The 21,760-nt window shown below is 38.3% G+C and overlaps 1 protein-coding gene across 1 annotated transcript; it reads right to left on the bottom strand.

Annotated features, from left to right (window-relative positions):
* Window positions 1-5,998: 5,998 nt before the first annotated feature.
* On the bottom strand, window positions 5,999-16,664 carry LOC148373695 (transmembrane emp24 domain-containing protein 1-like). Its single transcript, XM_088353648.1, has 4 exons — window positions 16,441-16,664; window positions 9,841-9,938; window positions 6,561-6,750; window positions 5,999-6,304 (listed from the first exon to the last, which is right to left on the bottom strand). The coding sequence occupies exons 1-4, from the start codon at window positions 16,612-16,614 to the stop codon at window positions 6,101-6,103; spliced, it is 666 nt and encodes a 221-aa protein (XP_088209774.1). The 5' UTR covers window positions 16,615-16,664; the 3' UTR covers window positions 5,999-6,100.
* Between the last annotated feature and the right edge of the window lie 5,096 nt (window positions 16,665-21,760).

The raw sequence follows: 21,760 nt of genomic DNA, 5'->3' as shown, positions 1-21,760 counted from the left end.
CTTTTTTTTGTTCTTCTGTATTCTTTCTTTTCCCCCTTTTTTTTCTTTTACCCCTTGTCTTAGTTTTTTTACTGTTTTTTTTTTAATTTTTCTTATTTTTTGTCTCCTTTTGTTGTTTTTCCTTTTTTTTCTTTTTTTCTTTCTTTGTCAAAAGCTGGGCAATGAAATGAAAAAAATGCTGCATTTTGGTCTCTTTGAGTCTCCGTAGTTGGTATTTTTCGCTGAGCTTTATAGCACTTCTATTCGGTTGCATTACAAAATACAACAACATCTAGTGGTTAAATAAAACACATTGTCAAAGCCCAATTGACAACAGTGGAAAACTTTTATCAGGGTTTTTTTATTGCGAAAACCCCGATTCAGCCCATCGACATCCAGACCCAAGCTCCGGCGGCCCCCGAGTCAGTTGAGTTTTAGACCCCTGCTCTGGGCACTACAATATATTATTTTTACCTGTTTAACCTGACAGTCTTTTATCCTATTTTTCTCTTTAAAGGTGGGTTGTGTCGTTTGAGGTGTACTTGAAAAAAGGGAAAGGAGAATATAACAATGCCCAACTGAGTTCAAATAGCTCTTATATGTTTTACCACTATGTCTATCTGCACTTATCTTACTTTTATCAGAGCTGTTTGGGGCGGAACACATTGGCTTCAAGAAATGGGTAAAGGGTGAGGGAGTGCTGAGGAGTGATGTCAGGCTTGTCCCAGCAGGTTTTTTTTAATTCCTATTCGACAGTGTATCATGAGAATGGTGAAAGTAAGAAAAAAAAACATTTATAGTTCAGTCCAAACGCCAACCCACACCTTAAGAAGATGAAAAAAAAAAAAATTTATTCGAGTGCGTTTACGAAATGCACACTTGCACGCGCATTATGAACAAGCGGACTGAGGCTGCAATGATAATGATGACACAAGCCAGAAGATGGCGGCAAAGAGTAACAAAGTTCCAAATTCCATACAGCTCCTTGCAAGAGCTGACATTCACCAGCAAATTTGTGTTCACCAAGAAAATTTGTTTTGCATCAAAAAGAAAAAGAAGACCCATCAAATTAATTGATGTTTGTTTGTTGGTGGTGATATTTTACAGAAATCCTCTGCCATAATTAGAAATATGAATTGTTCGACGAAAGGCTTTTATTTTTAGATATCAGCTTTGCGTTATGTTATATGTTTTTATGGTCAGCTCTCTTATTTTGGACATCATGACCTAGACAAACTTTCAGTTCACAGTCATTCATTATCAAGAGTTGAATCGCTTAACCTCTTTTGCATTTGAGTTGTGTCATAATGTATAGCCGAGAAAACCCCAATTAAATTAAAACCTTGAAAACCATGAAGTAAACAATATGGGTCAGTCAGGCCAATTAGGGACTAGTCATCTAAACTTGTGGCTGGCTGTCTCCATAAAGAAATGAATGAATTAGACCAGGGGTGTCAAACAGTCAGCCCGCAGGCCGGATCTGACCAGCTGAGGGATTGAACTCACCCCGCGAGACAACGCTGAGTGAAGAGCAAGAGAAAAACGAGCTGGGGGTTGAAATATGTCCAAATCCAGGCGCCTCTCACAAACGCTGTACTTGTAATTATATCTCTTACTCTCTCTCCATCTTCTCTTTTTCTCTTACTCTCTATCTCTTTCATTATCTCTGTCTCTCTTTCTTTGTCCCTCTTTGTCTCCTCCTCTCTCTGTGTCTTTTTATCTTCTTTTGCTCTCTCTTCCTTTTTTCATTTTCTCTCTCTCTTCTCTCTCTTGCTCTCTCTCTGTCTCTCTCTTGCTTTCCCCTTCTCTTTTCTCTCCTTCTCTCTTTCTATTTTTCTTTGATTTCCTTTTATCTCTCTCTTTCAATCTCCCTCACTCTATCTTTTTATCTCTTTTGTTTCTCACATTTTCTCTCTCTCTCTCTCTCTCTCTCTCTCTCTCTCTCTCTCTCTCTCTCTCTCTCCCTTTCTTTGTCCAACCCTCTCTCTTTTTCTCTCTCTTCTGTTCTTTCTCTCTGAGAGAGAATGTTTTTTTTTATCGTGTGGCCCCCGAGTTGAAATGAGTTCGACACCCCTGAGTTAGACAGTTGACTCTTTTGCAGAACATCCAATAATGAATGTTACTAACCTAGGAACCGCAAGGCCCAACATGGCAACCACAAGTTTGCTTCATGAGAAACCATCCCATTTGGTTTGCACTTGGTCGCAAACCAATTGTTTTTCAGCCTGACAATGACCTTGACTCGCCTCCGGGCTGTTCAAGCAGGAGGTCAGATGATGCAGTGCTCCATCAAATGACTTGGCCGTCAACAATCAACGATCGAAACCCATTTGAAATAGTTTGCTATGAATTGGAGTGCAAGCTGAATACATTAGTGCAGCTGACCATTTCAAATTGAGGACTTCATGAAACGGATAATAGACACTGCAAATGTCTTGTTGAAAAATATACCCACCTTAAAAGTATCCAAAAGACGTCTTGGTTTGAACACAATTGCTTAATTTTATCAAATGGCCCTTTCAAGTTGCCGTAGAAAAACAGATGCTGTAAAAGTGCTCCACAAGAAAATCGAAGCTACAATTGTCTCCACCTTTTTGGGAAATTCCAATGTAAACTTTTTGCATTTTTTGGTCACTATATTTGACAACACTTTAGTTTATTTACTATAGTTTGAGCCCAGGAAAAACGCTTTAGCTAATGAATTAACGCCCTTCCAATGTTGACGATGTTTAGTTAGCTGTCGTGCAGTTTCACCACTCGTTCAAAAGAGGTCATTACGGCAATCCTGTTTAATGTAACAAATCTTAAAAGCATTTACAATAAGTACCCGCCAAAGAAAAATGCTTAGCAATGCAATATTAATAACTGAAATTAAATTATACAACAGTTTGTGTGCGTTTTTAATGTAAATAATTGACATATATCGTTTGACGGTACATTGATTGATACACTTGTACATGGTATTGTCTATTATTGTAACATGACTCAGCAACAAAATTGCGCTTGCGTATGGAAAAAATAGTTATTTGATAATACTTAGATCATGAATTAAAAAGTCTGCATCCCCTTTTTTAAGTCGTAAACATTAATTCGTAAACATTAAATTAATTTGTGACGCCTACCAGTAAGATATTGTTTGCCTACCGCTAGAGGGAGCCTGTAAACCACTATTTCTGCTAATAGCGATCCCCTCCATCCTTTTGTAATATTCCTTATAATTTGAAGCTGAAGTTATTGCTTTTTATAGACAACTATAAATAGTCATGATAGCATGAGGAAAAAAACGCCCGGTAACTCTGTGTTATGTACCTCTTAATAGTGAGCCCAAGGACAAAAGCTCATTGGTTACTTTTCTTCAAGGTCATGTTTTTTCCCGTGTGAACAAATTGAACCGCAGGTGTTCTTAAACAGCCACAAAAGCATTTAAATGTAAATCATTATTAGATAAAAGTCTATGAAAGCACAACTATCTCATCATTTTGCGGCTAAATATAACAACAGTGAACAATGTCAGGCTTTTAAAGAGAGGTATATATATCCATATATATAGGTATATACAGATATATATATATATATATATATATATATATATATATATATATATAGGTATATACAGATATATATATATAGGTATATACAGATATATATATATATATATATATATATATATATATATATATATATATATCTATATATATCCCCTGTCCCCTGCCCACTGCCCAATGATTGCTGGGATGGGCTCCAGCCCCCCGCGACCCTACTGAGGATAAGCGGTACGGCTAATGAGATGAGATGAGATATATATATATATATATATATATATATCCCCTGTCCCCTGCCCACTGCCCAATGATTGCTAGGATGGGCTCCAGCCCCCCGCGACCCTACTGAGGATAAGCGGTACGGCTAATGAGATGAGATGAGATATATATATATATATATATATATATATATATATATATATATATATATATATATATATATTTATATATATATGTGTGTCTACAGAGCCACAGTGAAGAGCATTTTAGCATACAGCGCCAGGGTGTTCTATGCTGGGAGCATGGCAGCAGACAGAAAAAACACAATGAGAGTAAGCAACACATAGATCACTGGCTGTTTGCTGCCCAGTCAGAAGGACATTTCTGGCTTGGAAATCCGCAATATATATTGCCCATGAATAAAAAAATGGGTATTTATATCCTATTTATCAACTTATTTGGAAAATGTGGACTTACATCGCTCTCCAAACACTATCTTGTATTTTTCCTGACAATCTTTTTATCTGAATTGTATCTGATTTTTTTTTACGTCTAAGTCTTTATTACGTGTTCATCCAGGAATGCTACGTTCAATCTTATTGTGAACAATGTTAACTACATCAATGTTTATTTCTGGCTCGGTTATACTATCAAGTTGCACATCACCAATGAGCTGAGTGAGGCTGTAATGATGACACAAGCCAGGAGATGATGGTAGAGAGTAACTCAGGTCCAAATTCTGTTCAGCTCTTTTAAAGAGAAGCCATTCACAAACAAATTTCTGTTCGCCAAGAAACTGGTTTACATCAAGAAGAAAACAATTCATTTATGTTTGAATTCATTAATGTTTGTTTTTTGTTGATGATATTTTTCACAAATCATCCAACACAAGAGAAAATATAAATGACCAGTTATTCAACATAAGACTCTCATTTTCAGATCATATTATATGTTCTCATGGTCAACTTTATGACGTTGAACACCATCACACAGTCATGCATTATCAAGAGTTATCCAAGAGTTGAAGTGTTGAATTGCTTCACCTCTTTGTGTTAGATGGTAAGGCGCCCGCTTTGAGACTGGGAGGTTCGGGTTCGCGCCCCGGCCGAGTCATTCCTAAGACTTAAAAAGTGGGCGGCGGCGCCCTCTCTTGGCTGCGGCTGCATCGGGTCAGATGCAATCGACATTTCGTTCTGTGTACATTGTTACACAGAATGACAATACAAGGAAATTATTATTATATTATTATATTATTGAGTTTTGTCATTGTGTAACCGAGAAAACACGTAAAAAACAAATTACATAAAAAATAATCATTTTAAATCATTAATCAATTTATGTCAAATGATCAAGACTGATGCAATGTTATTTATATTATTTGCTGTAAATTTACCCTAAGGATGTATATTTTTTATATTTCTTATTTGGATTTGTTTTCTTTTAAATTGTTGAATTCCAAGTCTCTGTATAAATGCACCTGCACTCTAATAGTCTCAGAGGTCTGTTTAAATCGCAGAGAACGAGGAACACACCAAGCAGATACTGTTGTGGAGAAGTTCAAAGCTGTGTTTGGATAGAAAACAATTTCCCAAGCTTTAAACTTCCCAAGGAGCACTGTGCAAGCAATAATATTGAAATTGAAGGAGTATCAGACAACTGCAAATCTACCGAGATCGGGCCGTCCCCATAAACTTTCAGCTCATACAAGGAGAAAACTGATCAGAGATGAAGCCAAGAGGCCCGTGATCACTCTGGATGAACGGTCTACAGCTGAGGTGGGAGAATCTGTCCATAGGACAACAATCAGTTGTATACTGTACAAATCTGACCTTTATGGAAGTGTGATAAGAAGGAAGCCATTTTTTTAAAGATATCAATGAAAAGTGTTGTTTGAAGTTTGCCACAAGCCACATGGGAGACACACCAAACACGTGGAAGAAGGTGCTCTGGTCAGATGAGACCGAAATTGAACTTTTTGGCAACAATATGAGACGTTATGTTTGACCCAAAAGCAGCACAGCTCATTACCCTCAACACACCATCCCTACAGTAAAACATGGTGGTGGTAGCATCATGGTTTGGGCCTGCTTTTCTTCAGCAGGTACAGGGAAGATGGTTAAAATTGATGGGAGGATGGATGGAGCCAAATATAGAACCAAAGTTCAAGGGGGCCATATAGTTTAGCAAGCCACTGTATATTCAAATAATAAGATGTCTTTTAATGAAACATTATTACAAAAACACACTAACGCTTCTTTTATTTTATTTGTTTATTTTCAACACGAAAAAATCAGCATCTCACAGAACAACTTCTCCTCGGAGGTCAAGGTAAACGAGCAAGCTTTTTAATCATCCGGCAGCTAATTCTCGGGAAAGAGCGACTGGAGAATTCGAACCTGGGAGACGGCCACGGCCACAACCAGCACTATGCTGAAGCATGACCAGAAGCTGACCTTCCACAGATTGTCATCTTGCAGACGCTGGTCCCGGGTGTCGAAGGTTCTGAGCATCAGCTGGATCACGCGCCCCCTCTGGATCTGAACGTGTAGCGCATCCAGACGTGCCTATGGGGCAAGGCCGTGTGACTTATACACCAGCACACTCTAATGCAGACCTGGGCACTCCGGTCCACGAGGTCCTGTGTGATTTTTGAGGTTTCTCTGCTCCGTAACAGAATTTTCCATTTACCAGGATCATTAACAAGCTCCTGCATTGAAGAAGAGAAACCTCCGAAAACATGCAGGACATTGAGGACCAGAGTGCTCAGGTCTGCGCTAGTGGTTAGCGAAATAATGACTTCAAGTGTGACACGCAACAAACCTTGAAATCCAGCAGCCTGTACTCAAAAGTGTTGTTAGTTGCAACGGCGGGAGCGTCATCAGCGTCATCCGCAGTGGTTGCGTCGTTTGGCAGGCTGATGAACAGTGCGAAGAACAGCATCTTTTCTTTCAGTTTACTGTAGGTGTTGTCGAAGCATAGCTGGTAGTCACCTTGGTCGGTGCGCTCCAGCCTGCAATTGGCCAGGTAGAACGTTAGTAACGATTTTTTTCTGTGAACATTGCTGGCTGAACTGTAAGATTTGGCCTCTCTGACTCACTAGGTTGCTGTAACTTGTCCTTGCTTTGTAGTCTTACTATCTAAAAGCCTTCTTGCACATGTTATCCAGTTTGAACCCGTTACTGTAAGACCATCGGCTCCCACATTGGGACAATGGTGAGGCTGAGTTGCTTTTCACAATTTTTTTGTTGGCTCCTTCTATGTGAGCCTCATCTTATGTAAAATAAATACACGTTTCTTCACTCTTTTCAATAAACTGCTTCATGTATTTTTTCTTTTTTTTATATTTTAATTATCATTTTACCTCAAGAAGGTGCTAAACAACACACAATGTCCCTTTAAGTTTTGTTGCTAGGAGCGGCTGAAAAGTGGAAGGTTAATTTATTCTAAACTACTACTTTGGGACACTCAATGTGGGTGACAACTGACTGTGCCAAAAGCAAGTGAGGGTGGCATAAAAAAGAGGAAAAAAGGAAAGAAGAATCTTCTGTTTTCAAAGAAAGCTTTACATCACACTATCACTAGTGAAATAAGTCGCAACGTCAACAGTTACCATTAATGCAGAACAAGTCTTTAGAACACAGCCCATTTGGGACAATCATCTGTAAGTTATTTGACTGCACGGTTGAATTTTAGTCAGATAGTAAACGTAACTACTTTTAGACGTTTCTCAAGTGTTTGCTGTGCAATTGTAGCTCAGATTTAGAAACGTGAATGAACACTGATGAAAAATTGCTGAACAACAACTGACAAATTTAGATTTAGATTTGGTTTAGATCTAAATCTAAATCAAATATAAATATAAATATAAATATACCGTATTTTCCGCACTATAAGGCGCACCTAAAAGCCTTTATTTTTTTCAAAAGCTGACCATGCGCCTTATAATACAATGCACCTTATTTATGGATCAACATTAAGTTTTCCAACTAACTTGCAGCCGCCGACTCGATTTTCCCCCGAACGCCAAGTAGTACGCGGTGGATGGTGGGATTTATTTACCGGCGTTTCATTGGCTAACCAATGTGTCAATCATCAGTTGAATCGATCACTATTGGCTTAAGTTATTCAGAGGTCAAGAGGCGGATCCTTCTTATCATTTACAGACTGCCATTGGCTCAACCGGCAAACAAAGCCTGCAATTGGCCGAAAAAGATGTGTCGATCATCATTTGAATCGATCATTATTGGCTAAAGTTATTCGGAGGTCAAGAGGCGGATCCTTTTCATCATTTACAGACTGCCATTGGCTCAAACGGCAAACAAAGCCTGCAATTGGCCGAAAAAGATGTGTCAATCATCAGTTGAATCGATCACTATTGGCTAAAGTTATTCGGAAGTCAAGAGGCGGATCCTTTTTATAATGTACATTCTGCCATTGGCTTAAACAGCGAAACAAAGCCTGCAATTGGCCGAAAAAGATGAATGCGTATAGCATGTGGCCGATGGCATAGAGAAAGCATTTTTTTCTATTCTGTATTTGTAAATATTGTATTCTCCTGGATTTACTACCCTCACGGATATAAGAGGACATTGCCTGCATTATTATGAACACAATGACTTCGGTGAGCTATTCCCGGTTTTATATTGTCTTGTTTCAGACTGAACTCGATGTTTCTGTGATAAGCTGTGCAGATAATGGATGAAATGGAGTGTTTATTTTTAAATTAAACTCAATTCCAAGTGTTTATTGTCATATGCACAGTAAAGTTGCGAGCGAAAAAGAAAATAGATACGAAGGAATGGTTATCATTTCTTGAATCCCAAGACTTTAACCTTCCAAATGATGGAACGATGCATTTGAGTGACATCTTACGGACACCGCATTCGCACGTGTTCTCGACACGTATTTGCGTCTTTGCAAGCTTTCGGAATGTTAAGGGGGTAATAAGTTGGACTGAACTATCTGACTATTTTGTCCACGTTCCCATTGTAGCGCCTTATAATCCGGTGCGTCTTAATATGTCAAAAATAGGACCAAAAACTATTTTTTCGGGGTGCGCCCTATAACCCGGTGCGCCTTATAGTGCGGAAAATACGGTACATATAAATATAAATATAAATATAAATCAAATATATATATATAAATATAAATTGAATCTAAATCCAAATCTAAATCTAAATCTACATCAAATGTATATAAATTTAATCTAAATCTAATTTAAATTCAATGTGAATCTAATCTAAATTCAATGTGAATCTCGTCTAAATCGTATCTAATCTAATCTGTGTGTGTGCTTGAACGTGTATGTGACTCATATGCTCTGACACAGCTGAACTGATTTTTGTGAAAAGTTGTACTTCAAGCCTTAGGAAATGTCTAGCAAGTGTCTATACCAACAAAATCAATAAACATCTGCTTTCGTGTTGTTTTAGGTTAGGGGGGATCTCAGACACCCTCTGCTGACTAGATTGGGTACTGCAGCTGCCAACCACCACCACTCCGAGCAGCCAAATCCAATCTTTTATCCAACCAGCACCTTGATTGATGCAATTGTTTCTTATACATAAGTTTCAACACACCACGGCACTAACAACCTCGCCCTAGGAGAAGGCCAGGTAATGCCGGCCCAATGTGTTTGACTATTACAAAAGACAAGTCCTTTTTCCTCTGATAATAACATGTAATGTAAATAGTGTCATGATTTGGTTCAGACCAAAACCTACACCCTTGAAGTCAAGTCAAGTCATGTATATTTGTATAGCCCTTAATCATAAGGAGTATTAAAGGGCTGCACAGATAACAGACTATTCCAAACTACAGACTATTATTACACCATCCCCTGATCTAAAACCAACATGAGGGCAAGGTAAAACTCAAAACCTCAGCATGAGGAAAATGAAAAAACCTCGAGAAGGGACGGCACATGAGGTAATCCCTTTTCCAGGATGACTAGGCTGAAATGAATGTTGCATTAACAAACAATACACAGACATTGTCAACATGAAATATATGTCATCCCTTGAAACATGTAAAGGTTATTCTTTGGAGATCCTGGAGATGAAGACATTCATTTATGAGGGAAATACATTCTAAAACATACATGTGGGTGGCGTGAGTTTTCCTGCGGTCTTCAAACTCTCGGCGACCACTCGGTGAAAACATGACAAAACTCACGTCCATATTTGGCTGGCCGATCACCTGAAAGACACACAAAACACGTATACGTCACAAATTCTTCAAAATAATAAAACATTATTCTGGCACGGTGTCCTTTTAGTAGTGTATGTGGATGATTAGGACCTACAAAAATCTATAGTTTCCCATTGTACAAATGCATTTATTCTATTTCCAAAGTTTTGATTTTATTCTTGTATCTTTTTGAAATAGTGTATTTTAATATTTTTTGTAATCGTGTATATACAGTAGTTGTTTTTTTCACATACCCTTTTTCTTTATATACTTAAACTACTACCAATATTTTCCATGACATAATACTTATATTTCTATTTTTGTTGTCCTACTTTAAGGGACAGCATGTATTTTGTTTGACCACTAGATGCCGCTGTATTGTTTTACACCTGAACCAACTCACTACGCTATACAAACTCAAGTTGTATATTTCCCTTAAATGTAGTACTTGTTTAAAATAAATAAGAAAATAAATAAAAAAAAAGTTTTAGAATTTCAGGACAACAGCTATTTTGCACATGTATGCCCTCTAGCGGTCAGAAATCATAAAAGCATAACTTTTAATGGAATTGCCTAGAGAACCAGCTCAGTAGCCTAGATGGTAGTGTGCCCGCTTTGAGACTGGGAGGTCGCTGTTTCGCGCCTCGACCGAGACATACCTAATTGGTATAATGGCGGCGCCCTCTGGCTGCGGCTGCATCGACTCGCTACAACGGGTCAGGTGTATCGACATTTCGTTCTGTGTACATTGTTACAAAGAATGACAATACAAAGGAAATTATTATTATTATTATTATTAGTTTCTCATTTTTTTCTCATTTACACACCTAGAAATTTATGCTGGGCCGCATTAAATCATTCAACGGGCTTGGGTCAGGGCTGTGAGCTGTAAGTTTGACATGCCTGCATTAAATGTGTCTGTGGTGTGTAGTGCAACCAAAAATGAGTGCTACAAAGCACAAGGAAGAGTTCAGACCACAGAGACTCAAAGTGACCAAGTCTCTCTTGAAATAATTTTTACCCGTGTTTTCAGAGGTACCCGTAGCAGCAAGAGGACAGACAATTATGACAGTTTCCCTAAAGTGAGCCTAATCTTAAAGATTGAACTAAAAAGATTTATGGACCTATGAGTAGTTAATGTATTTTGCTATTAATTCAAATCAATAGTGGCGTTTTTATGAATGCCACTAGGAAGTGCTAAATAATACACAACGTTCCTTTAATGCTTGGATGCATAAGCGGGGTTAAAAATGACCCATGGGTGATTATTCTTCAAAATCTATAGATGTGAAAAACCTAATTTTGTCTGTTCCTGGTATTCCTCTTAAAACATGTTTTTGAAATGACGGCAATAGTATTTGTACTTTTTCCTCACTAATTTTCAACCCCACTCACGGAAGAGTGTATGTACTGCTAAGTCATGAATCCAAGGGTTCAAATGTGTTCTCCTTCTTTTTTTAGTAAATGTATAATCGGGAAGTATTTGTCCCGTTCTTTGACGGCAGCCAATGAAACGGTGCCATCTCGATCGCACATGTGTCGCACAACTGGTTCGAGCGGCCAAATGAGGCCTCGTAGAAGAGTATGACGTGTCTTGGCTCAGTGCCACGTAAATGCGCGCTTCCTTTCAAAAGGTCACATCCGTTGAGTTAAAAACAACTAGTAATTAATAGTAACAGGAGCTCTCAGGTATGCTGCCGACGGCCACACCTTTCCGCAGAAACAATGCGAGCTGGTGAACAACTTGAAAACACGGATTGTCTCTTCCAGACCTTCTTTTGTTATCTTAAGAGATATTATGCACGGAAAAAGGGTGGTGTTGTGCCTCCGTTTTGTTCTTTGATTTCATTGCTTATTCAACTTTTCATACCTGTCAACCTCCAGGGCTCCATGCCCTTACAAACTGTTGTATTTTCCCTTACAAAATACAAAATAATCTTATACCATATTTCTTTTTTCAAACGTGTTTATTTATGTAGTTTAACATGTTATATTGTACATGCATTTCGTTATATCATATATATTGTTAATTAACATTTTGTTGTGAGATCCTGAGTTGCTCGACATGAATGAGGTTTATTATAAAAAAGTTCAAAAATTAAGTCGTTCACTGTAGAAGGAAAAAAATACATGCAAATATAATTAAGTAGACTAATAAATTTTCTTATTCAAATTATTGATTCATTTTCTGCATTAAATTATTGTTGGTAATATACAGATTAAAGGGATAACTACAAACCTGTCTTTTTTCATTGTCTCATTTTATACTTCCTTTTTTTCTTAACTTCTTTATACAACATAATACTGTAAATTCTGGACTATAAGCCGCTACTTTTTTCCCAAACTTTCAACCCTGCGGCTTATTCAGTGATGCGGTCAATTTATGTAATTTTTCTAACAGCCGCCAGCGACGCTCGAGTACAAAAGGTAAGATTTAGACTGCAGATTCTTAACTTGTGCACAAATTAAATTAGCGTGGACATATCACCATCATGCAAATTGCAAAAAGAAAGGCACATGTCGCAACTTTCAAGCCAAACGCAATCGTTCTGTCCGATTTAGAAGAAAAAAGAGCTACCAAACGTAAATATTACATTGCGAGCGTGATGCTAGCGTGTTTTCGAATAAGGGAGCATGGGACGACGTCCACATGACAAATTCTCTCTCCCATACTGGAGGAAGACGATTTTGATGATGTCAGTTATAAGGAGGAAAATGAGGACGATTTACCTTACTTACTTCAAGTATGGTATATTTTTCTTAACAGAGCTATGTAATGTGTTGCGAGCGTGTTTCTAGTAGCGTTTTGCTACCCTTCACAGGCACGGTTTGGGATGAAAGTTATAATATTATTATTAAAGCTTTGAAAACGCTCTCGGTGTACCGTCTTTCTTTGTAAATATGTGTAACCATGTATAATATGTATTTGCAACTGTATATTTTTGTAATGTATTCATTTTAGAAACTTATTCTGATGTTTTGTACGAGCAAATGAGAAAGAAGGGGCGGGGCGAACGCGGGCTGACGGGAAGTGGAGTAAAGGTCAGACGTGTTTGTGGACGCGGCCGACAATAGTGGATATATATTTTTCCCACCCTTACCTTTGGAAATACCGTATACACTTTTTTCCTTGGATTACTTTCAACGGGCACCCGGACTTTGCAGGTCTGCAATAAATATTAACTACCGGTATCATTTTCCATTCATTTGGCCGGCTGTGTTTTTTGGACTGTATCGGGTATGGGTTAATTTACGAAATTGTGAACATGCTTGATTGCTGTTAAGATTGTCGAGAGGGGTTGTTCAAAACTCACATTGTTTGTTTGCTGTTATTAGTGTCAATAAATTTGTTCAAACCCCCAAAAAAATTTGTGTTTGTATTGCGTTTTTTCAATGTGGGCGCATTCGGCTAATATACAGGTGCGGCTTGTATATGTACAAAGTCAGTTTTCCTCCCGAAATGTGGTGGGTGCGGCTTATGATCAGGTGCGCTCTATGGTCCGGAATTTACGGTAATTCGTAATATAATGCATCAAAGCAAGTGAGCCGTTTGAGAGCCGGCTCTCTTTAATGAGTTCAGCCGAAAAAGCCGTTTCTAAAGAGAGACTGACTTCCTTTCATTAAATCAAGCCGATCGCTTTGTTTGCAACGGAAAAAAACATACCGAGATAGAGGCTACCGCGGCGAACTCGTTTGACTTAATTGATTTGCCGTTTCGTGATAGTCGGTGTATACCGGTTGGTACCCATCATTGACAAATTTGCGTTTTTCCGTACAGATTTTCTTGTACATCGTACACGTCTTAAAATGCATAATAAACGTACTTGGTACGGCAAAAATGTACAGGTTGACAGGTATGACTTTTTGACACTGGGTAGCAGAACATCGTTTGTGGTTGATGCTTGAATGAATGAATGAATGAATGAACAAATGAATGAATGAATGAATGAATGAATGAATGAAATCTTTATTACGAACATTATAAAATAAAAACAGGACAAAAACAATGACTCACCAACAAAAATAATGTTAACATAACATGATCGGAAAGGGGTAGTAAGAAGCAGACGCTTATTTTCCCTACCCTTCATCTTCCCTATTAATTACATTTTACAGATAGCTCCTCTTTTGTGTCTAAATAAAACAAAATCTCACAGATATATAATAATAACAATAGTCACATAGTTTATACACTAATCATCGTAGTACATATCTATTAACGTTATAATGATACTAGTCACTAAATATCTTTGTGACACCAATGATAAAAAAAACAATAGCAATAATAACAGTTATGATATAATAATAGTACCAATAACAACAAGGTTAACTATAGTTGTAAACGCAGTATTTCCAATCTCTTGTATCACTCAGACCCCATTTTCTTCATCTCTGTATTCTGCCAGTAATTTTCTTTTCTTATTCAAATTTGAACACGAGAATAGTTGGACATTGTTTGATCTTGTCTTGTAAATTGTTCCAAAGTTTGACTCCACGCACAGACACACACATACGTTTCCTGGTTGTTCTTACCTTTGGGATTTTAAAGTTACTACAGCCCCTTAAGTTATAGCTTCCCTTTTTCTGATTGAATAATTTTGGGATGTTTTCTGGCACTATGTTTTTGTTGACCGTAAATAGCAGTTGTGAAGTAAAGATTTTACTAAATCATCCAATTTTGTTGCTTCATTCGAAAGAAGGAAAATTTGAGCAATTTTTAGGTCAAGATACATTTCTGCCAAGAAAATTATGAAAAAATGTCTCAATACTCTCTCACCGTGCACTTTTACTGACAGAAACACACCGATACTTTCTGATGGACCATAGTTTACTGGGGTGGTAAAGTGCTCGTCTTGGGATCAAGGGGTCGTAGGTTCGTTTCCCTCTGTCGAAGTATCCTTAGGCAAGACACTGAACCCTTATGCCCCTGATGAGCAGGTAGGTTTTGCGCTTGCTGACACTGCTATCGGTGTGTGAGTGTGTGTGAATGGGTAAGTGTGAAGCACACTGTAAAGCGCTTTAAAATAAGAACCCAGTCCCATTTTTGTTAAAGGAAAATGATGTGATGAAGTTAGACTAAGCGTTTTATAACAAAGAGACTGGGTAGTTCAAAGTGGTTCCCAAAGGTAAACAAAATCCTTCATTTCTGCAACAAAATAGCAAAATATCATGTCGGAGTAAATATTTCTGCAACTGTTGCCTTGATCTGAAATATTCAAATGTAGTTGGATATTCTTGCTTATAGTTTGTGTGGGTGATCCAAAACCAGAGGAAGCAAACATACTGTATATAATTAACTTTAGTTAAGGGAAAGTCAAGCAACGTGTCAACTGAAAATGACATCACAGTTTTTCAACAAGAGGGCTCAACTAACAGCCGATTACAGCTCAGGTTCCTGAGAAATGAATTGAGACTGACTTGTGTTGGTGCTAGAGCATGAAGTCAGCTGTCAATTTATTTGATGGCAAAATCATGCCAAGCTGCAGTACAAGCGTAATATTGATTTTTGTTGCCTTATTAGATTTTTTTCTCCCAAAGAGTCAGTCAATTCGAGCTGGAGACCCCAGTTTTATTCTTACTAAAACCTAAATCTGCAGTCTTTGATTTACTTTTGACGCTGTTCACATGAGGCAAAATGTTAAAGGTTCAGTTGTCTTCCATGGTGTTTAACCACTGTTCTCTTAGCATAAGAACACATGGCATAAAGTTCTACCTACCATTTTCAGTGACTAAACAAAAAGTGGCTTGATTTTAACATGAGCAACTACATTTACAAAAAGATAAACCTAGTATGTCTTACAAACAATTACTGTACTTCTTTGAATACTGAAATAGAATCTATCGTAACAATGAAATGTGCCACTGCATATAAAGTTTTCAGCTGTAGCCCTTTTTATTATTTCGGTCATTTAAATATCCTTCACGTATTTAGTCGGAATTAATGCACTTAATTGTTATTCAGGTATTTGAGTGTATCATTTTCATTCACTTTTGGATGTAGTGATTCAACACCTCGATATATCCATTCATTCAGTTGTTTGACAGTGTCTACATTGTTCCAAATGATAATTTGTTTGTTTTTCAGAGAAAGACTTATCAATACCTGATCGATCCAGTCCGGACCAAAGGCTGATGTTCGTTAGGGTTTTACCAGTAATGTTATGTTATTGTCTTAGCCAACCCCCTTGGTAAATAAGTCAGCCTTTTTGTGAAACAATCCAGCCTTGTTCTGTACTCATATACCTGTAATATATTCTGTTTGTTGTTGGTGCAATTGTAATGAAAATCCCAACGGAAGTGCTCAACTCCGGCGTTGGTTTTACCAGTTTTCTCTCACAACCAACATGCGGAGGAAGAAAAGTTGTCCTCCTTCACATCTTTTTTTAAAAAGTTGCAAACGTGTCGCGAAGGGGAACGTTGCCAAATGACTTAAACTATATTTTAAAGTATACCAGTACGCAAATGTCAAGTATTTCTTCACAGTTTGGAACTTAAGCAACAGGTACCTTACTTGGTATTCAAACTCCAACTTGTGGCCCTTCTCCACGGTTTGGAAGAAGCATTCCTTGCTGCCAGCCGGTAGCAAGAACGTGAATTCCAAGTCTTCGCTGGACTCCAAGGACAAGGCTGGGGCCACGTTGGCGGCCAGGCAGGCCGCCAGAGCTAGCCAACACGCTCTCGTCATCGCCCGCAACTCAGTGAGCGTGTGGAGACGTGACGCTCCAGCAGGGAACCTGCTCGGCCAGCCCAGCTCCAGTCATTCTTGTTGGTTCACCTAAAGCTAATTGACGAGCGTATGTCATCCAGCAACACCAGATAGTCCGGATGGCAAGATCGGCAAAACCCTGTTTCCCCATTTTCATCACAATGTCTCCATGATTTACAGCATTGTCTGTCAAAATCCATCGAAAGGAAAGAAAAGACTTCGGAAAATGTTTGTAAATCATCTTCAATTCATTTATTGATTGCTGTTATACAAATGTGACTCCTCATTAAAGTTACACAAAGTCTATTAGAGTATTTGTTTACCTGAAAAAAAGATCAGGATCAGCAATACAAGAAGAAATATTTTTACGTCATCTTCAACAAACACAAAGTTAGCAATTGGTGAACTTCCACGTTTTGCTCTGTGACAAGCGTTCGAGACAAGGACACTTCCATTAACTTTGAATGTGATATGGCAGATTCTGTCACAGTTTGTCAGGTGGACCCAAAAAGAGGGATGCAAGACATGAGGCTTGGGTGCTCAAAAAAACGACTGTATTCAGTGCCGTGACCAGATATCATGCTCAGGGCAACAAAGCAAATGCACGGGGGGCACAACTGTTGTTATTCCCCCAAAATTTTGCACAGCACTGATACCCGTTAAACATAACTGACAGCATATCCAGCAACAGCCTACAACAGGCTTCATTATTTAAAACAATAGATAGCCAATTCCCTTCGGGCACTTTTTTTTCTCTTGTCGATATGCATTGTTTTTCACATGGATTCTGTGTTCATCCATTCATCCATTAGCTACACCCCTTATCCTCAGAAGGGTCGCAGGGTTGCTGGAGCCCATCCCAGCTCTCTTCTGAAGGGACATTTGGAATTGGTTGCCAGCCAGTAGCAGGGCACACAGCGACGGACAACACACTCATTCACACCTCGGGACAATTTGGACCGACCAATTAATCTGACATGCATGTTTTAGGAGTGTCCGGAGTGCCCAGAGGAAACTCACACGGGGAGAATATGCAAACTCCGCACAGGAAGGCTGCTAGCTGGATTTGAAACCATGACCTCAGAACAACGCAGCTGCCGTGGTGCCTTGATTCTGTGTTGTTGACTTTAAATTTGTGGAGTATTTAAAAGATTAAAATTGTTTTGTATTTTATCTTTTTTTCTTTAGATTGTAAATATTTTAATTCATGTCTGCAGTATCTTTCGGGGATGTCTTTCATGGTTAGCTTTTTAAAAAACTGTATAGTCTATTTTTGTATTTGGTAGTTTATTTGTAGTTGCACAGAAAAATCAATATTTTTCATTTAGAAGTGTCGCGCTAGGATTCAGTTGCTAGACCTTAAAGTTGCTTAGTACAAAAAGATTCAAACAAGTTAAAAGTTCACTGGAGAGTTAAAAATGAATGCTATTATTGTTTAGCAGAATAAGAGATTTTTTAAGAATTATGAATTCATTTTGTGCATAATATTGCATTATTAGTTGTAAAATTGTACATTTATCCATGTGCGTAACCAGCCTGTTTCGGGGGGTGCTCAAGAACCACCAAAATTCAACCAAAGTACTCCCAAAAATTATAGCATTTTAGAAATGATTTTCCTTAAAAAAAGACAGGATAGGATTAAATATGGTTAAAAATGAAAGATTATAAATTGTATTTTATTCAAGTAAAACAAAAATGTGAACAACGGGCCTTCGAAAATATTCCACTGCTTTGAAATGGTCGAGTCAATTTGATTCCCAGCACCGCCTTTCTCCCCTCCACGCTCCTTTTGCTCCGCTAGTGTCACTTTCAGCATAGCGGCGGAGTCTGTGGAGGCTCCGGTGTATTACGGTGAGAGTATGTTGTACAGTGGTTATGTTCAACAACTATTTTACCACTCAATATCACCAAGAGATCTTAGTCCTTATTTTAGAGAGTGTGCGTAGTATTGTTTTGCAAGTTAGTTCTTTATTGACCTCTGCTGTGGTAGTACAGTATTGCAGCTGTACTATCATGATGTCACAATAAAGACCTGAAGAATCAATATTAATTGTTTATTAAATGTTTTTTTCTCTCGACAAATAAAGACATTAATGCATGCATATGAATTTTAAAACAATGTTTTATTTACCTTTCTTCTAGAAAACAATTATGTTCATCATAGCAGGACTTAATATTTTACATCTCTTGGACAAGGTTTCTCCAGCCTAAACGGATTGAATGAATTAGATAGATAGATAGATAGATAGATAGATACTTTATTCATCCCCGAAGGGAAATTCAGAACTTACATGACATAACTATTGCTGACTATGAATGACTGACTGAATAACTTAAAGAACAACAAATTAAAAAGCAATACTCTTCACAATCTGTGTGGAAAAAATGTTCTCTCTCGCTGTCCGGGTCTCTTCTGAACACCTCAACATCGCTACTAGTGATGTGTCGTTTGGGAACGAAGCATTTATATGAGCCGGCTCCTGAAAGTAAAGGCTGGGAGCGGGTTTCCCACCAATTAAGAGCCGGTTCCATTCGAGATGTTTTCCTCTTGTGATTGGTCTATATCAGGGGTCGACCACCTATGACCCACGTGCCACCAGTGGCACGTGAGGGGTTAACCAGTTGCACGCGAGCGCACAGTGAAATAATTAAAAAAAACAAATGATTATTTTTAAAAATGCACATTTTTACCAAAATTTTAGACATTTTCAGTTGCGCGTCGTGTTGTTTAGGGGCTTTACTGTAGCGCCCCTCCTCCTCTGCTCCGTGTGTGTCTGCGCGGCGCCTCGCAGAGGAGAGATCCGTGTCTAAAACCAGTCACAGAAACACAGGCGTTCGATAAATGGATGAATCATGACTGCTCCTCCAGCGGAAAAAAAATTCGGCTGGGACTTTTTGCATAAAAATGACCGTATTTGTGCATCATGCCTCGAGAGCGTTGTACCCTGCACATTAAGTGCCAAACGTCATTACGAGACGAAACATGAAAATGAATTCAGGCATGAGTCTGACAAGGCGGAGACATTAAAACGCGCTGTGTCCAGGTACGGCAAACATGTGTTGGCCTGGAGAGGGATGGGCATCACCAGGTTGTACTTTCCCAAGACACATCACAGGAAACGGTGCCCCTACAACCCTAGTGTTTAATGGATCCAACCCTATAAAATGTTATAATGGTGTTTATATATATATATATATATATATATATATATATATATATATATATATATATATATATATTTTAGTATATGTTTCTTGTGTTTTTTGGGGATAACGTGTTTCACTGTTAGCCTTTTTAAATCTCCTATTTCATAGGTAAGCACTGAAAAGTATATATTTTTATTTAACATTCTGTTGCGTCTTTGTTTTGTTTTTTTTAGATATTCCACGTTACTTGACTCTAAGGTTGCTTAGTATGAAAATATTCAAAGTTTGAATGAGTTAGAAGGTGACTGTAGAGTGAAAAAAATGTATTGGAATTGTGTAAAAAATTTTCGCGCATCTCATCTCATTTCATCTCATTAGCCGTACCGCTTATCCTCATTAGGGTCGCGGGGGGGGCTGGAGCCCATCCCAGCCATCTCCAGGCAGTGGGCAGGGGACACCCTGAACTGGTTGCCAGCCAATCGCAGGGCACACAGGGACAGACAGCTCATTCGCTCATTCAAACCTAGGGACAATTTGGACCGGCCAATTCACCTGAAATGCATGTTTTCACGCATAATGTTGCAAAATAGTTAGCAATAGCAGCAAACAAAATCTGGAAAGTTATTTAGCACCTGAAAAGAAATGTCTTCCCGTCTTTAAGTGCACCGCATTCCCCCCGTTTTATACCTGCGTGGTACGTCAGCAAAAGCGAGCAATGAAGTGGGCCTGAAGAACTTTTTATTCATTTATTGGTTCGTTTATTTATAACTCAAAAACAAACCCAATTCAAGGGCTCAATTATTTGTTTAGCAAAAGTACTGTAGTTTATTTTGTTTTTGTCAAATAACTTCTGTCCTGTGAAATTCTAATTTTTACAAATCATTTTGCTGTTTTGTTGCTCAACTTTATGAATTAAGGATGCGATCAACTTCACTTTACATTGTACTTTGCTGCCATCATGCGGCCGTGATGGAAAACTGAATTTACCTTCTAGTTCTGTCCTCCAGAAATCAAACATTTTTGATATAACACTGAGAAGACACCAGGGAGAGCCAAAGACCCGCATGTAGCTCCTGAGCAGGTTTAGCAGGTAGAGAGGTTCAACATAGTTGGCGATAGGAAGCATCTATCTCTGTTTAGCCAATCAGAGTGCAGAACACAATGAACGATACAAATCTGGGAAACAGTTAACCAGATATAACAAAAGTGCAAAGTAGCGAGGTGTCTGCATATTGCATGTTCAAGGTTTTATTGTGTGTGGTAGTTAGTGTCCTCCAACGGTGACATTTTAGAATGTAGCAGTTCCCTGGAAATGTACTGTATCATGTTTTTCAAGTCTACCAAATTATTGTTTGAAGTTAGTGAGCAGGCGAATTTTAGGGTTACCCTAACCCTTACAACCTAACCCTAAGAACCCTAACTGCCCTAACCCCACAACCCAAGAGTCGGAAACCTTTTTGACCAAAAGAGCTGTAATGGCAAAATATTTCAACATTTCTTTTTTTTAGGAGAGAGACAGCCATACCATATCCAGCAAAACCAACAAACCTGAGCTCAAAAACTATTAAATGCATTATATTTCCCTGTGTGGCGTTAGATAATTTGATAACATTTATTAAATAAGAATAATGACAGAGCCTGTGTCCCATATAAACTGATATACCACTTTAAACTCGTCTTCCTCCCAGGATTACTTAAGATTGTTGAGGCTCATTTGGATTTTCATCATTTCATAAATAATGGTTCAAAGACCAGGTGCAAGCAGAGTTCGTTTGTAAAAACTTCACAAAATACTGCAAACGAGGATACTGATGTATTTACCATCAGTGCCGTGTCCATAGCTCCACCCACCTCTACTGCTAACCCGATCACATTGCTTTGTGTGCTTGGCTGGCATTTTTGGTTGTTTAGTTTGTTCTGTGGGTTTTCATTATAAAGTGTCTCAACAGTGGACACATTGATTAATGAGCTTTGATAT

Source organism: Urocampus carinirostris, chromosome 1 (assembly GCF_059441175.1).
Source record: "Urocampus carinirostris isolate Australia breed hairy pipefish chromosome 1, RoL_Ucar_1.0, whole genome shotgun sequence".
Classification (NCBI taxonomy): domain Eukaryota; kingdom Metazoa; phylum Chordata; class Actinopteri; order Syngnathiformes; family Syngnathidae; genus Urocampus; species Urocampus carinirostris.
The sequence above is the reverse complement of the archived record's forward strand: the minus strand, read 5'-3'. Positions and strand labels throughout refer to the sequence as shown.